Source organism: Protobothrops mucrosquamatus, unplaced genomic scaffold (genome assembly GCF_001527695.2).
Source record: "Protobothrops mucrosquamatus isolate PMUCROS unplaced genomic scaffold, P.Mucros_1.0 scaffold1325, whole genome shotgun sequence".
Taxonomy (NCBI): Eukaryota; Metazoa; Chordata; class Lepidosauria; order Squamata; family Viperidae; genus Protobothrops; species Protobothrops mucrosquamatus.
Window position 1 is genome coordinate 328,185 of NW_015387525.1, and position 1,222 is coordinate 329,406.

Consider the following 1,222-nt stretch of genomic DNA (forward strand, 5'->3'; position numbering starts at 1 on the left):
GCTGATGTTTCTTTTCCTTCGATTCAGATTCCCTACCTGGGCTTTTGCTGCTGCGAAGAGCTTGGAGACACCGGACTTTGGCAACTGACCGATCCACCCATCCTGCCGCTCACTCATGGACCAACGGGCGGCTTTAACTGGAGAGAAACTCTGCTGCAAGAATAAGGCCAAAAAGGGAAGAAGTCAGAAGGACAGGAAAAAAGAGGGCTTTCTTAAAAACTGGCGAATGTCTCTCGCCTCCGCGAGTTGTGTTTTTTTTTTAAACAAACAAAAAATAGAAAATATTGATGGTGGAGAAAATTACCCCCAGCCCTGGAAATGGCTTTAAAAATGACACTTAAGCATATCTGCCGCAGAACGGCACTTCTAGGGGGGAAAAATAGCAAATATAGCATCTGCTTGGATTGTGGAAAAATATAACGTATTCCAATTTATTTTCATTCTTTGTTTCTTCAGTCTTCTGTCCAGCAGATACGTCTCTCTGATGTAAGCCATTGAGTTTTAATGTATATCTCTATGTGTGTATTTATGTATATATATATATTATATATATATAATTTCCAGAATTTTTTAAATTTGGAATTAAGGTCTAGGCAGTTTTCACTGCCTTCTGTATAATTGTTAGCAACAAAGTCGTAAACTGTGGCTTTCATTTGTTAGTTTTTTTAATTTTTCTTTGAGTGCACCGTAAAAATTTGTTCTGAACCATTTTGGATCAAGTGCACTCCAAGCAGAAAGATCTCATTCCCAATAGGGATGTGTCTGGAAAGAAAATTATTTTTCTGTGGAAGAAAATTTCGGATCAAAATAGAGAAGGTTGCCTAACATACAGTATATCTAATTTTTCTAGCATTGTCAGGACTGGGTTATCAAATCAATTATTTGAAATGAACAAAAGGAATCAGAATATAAAAAGAAAGAGAGAGAGAGATTTTGTACAGGGAAGTCTTGTTTGCACACTAATGTACAGGTAGTCTTCGATTTACGACCACAATTGAGCAAAAATCTCTGTTGCTACAGTAAGTGAAACAATGGTGAAGTGAGTTTTGCTCCTTTTTACGACATTCCTTGCCACAGTTGTTAAGGGGATCACTGCAATTGTTAAGCTAGCAACACGGTTGTTAAGTGAGTCTGGTTTCCCCACCGACTTTGCTTGTTAGAAGGTCGCAAAAGGGGATCACGTGACACCCCCCCGGGACACTGCAACCGTCATAAATATGAA

At 38.7% G+C, this 1,222-nt stretch overlaps 1 protein-coding gene across 1 annotated transcript in view; it reads left to right on the top strand.

Annotated features, from left to right (window-relative positions):
• Positions 1–438, top strand: part of UBASH3B (ubiquitin associated and SH3 domain containing B) — an 80,525-nt gene extending 80,087 nt beyond the window's left edge. Inside the window, exon 15 of the mRNA XM_015821406.1 lies at positions 28–438. Within this exon, the coding sequence (XP_015676892.1) occupies positions 28–165 (138 nt within the window). The 3' untranslated portion in view covers positions 166–438. The remainder of the gene's footprint in view (positions 1–27) is intronic.
• Positions 439–1,222: the final 784 nt, after the last annotated feature.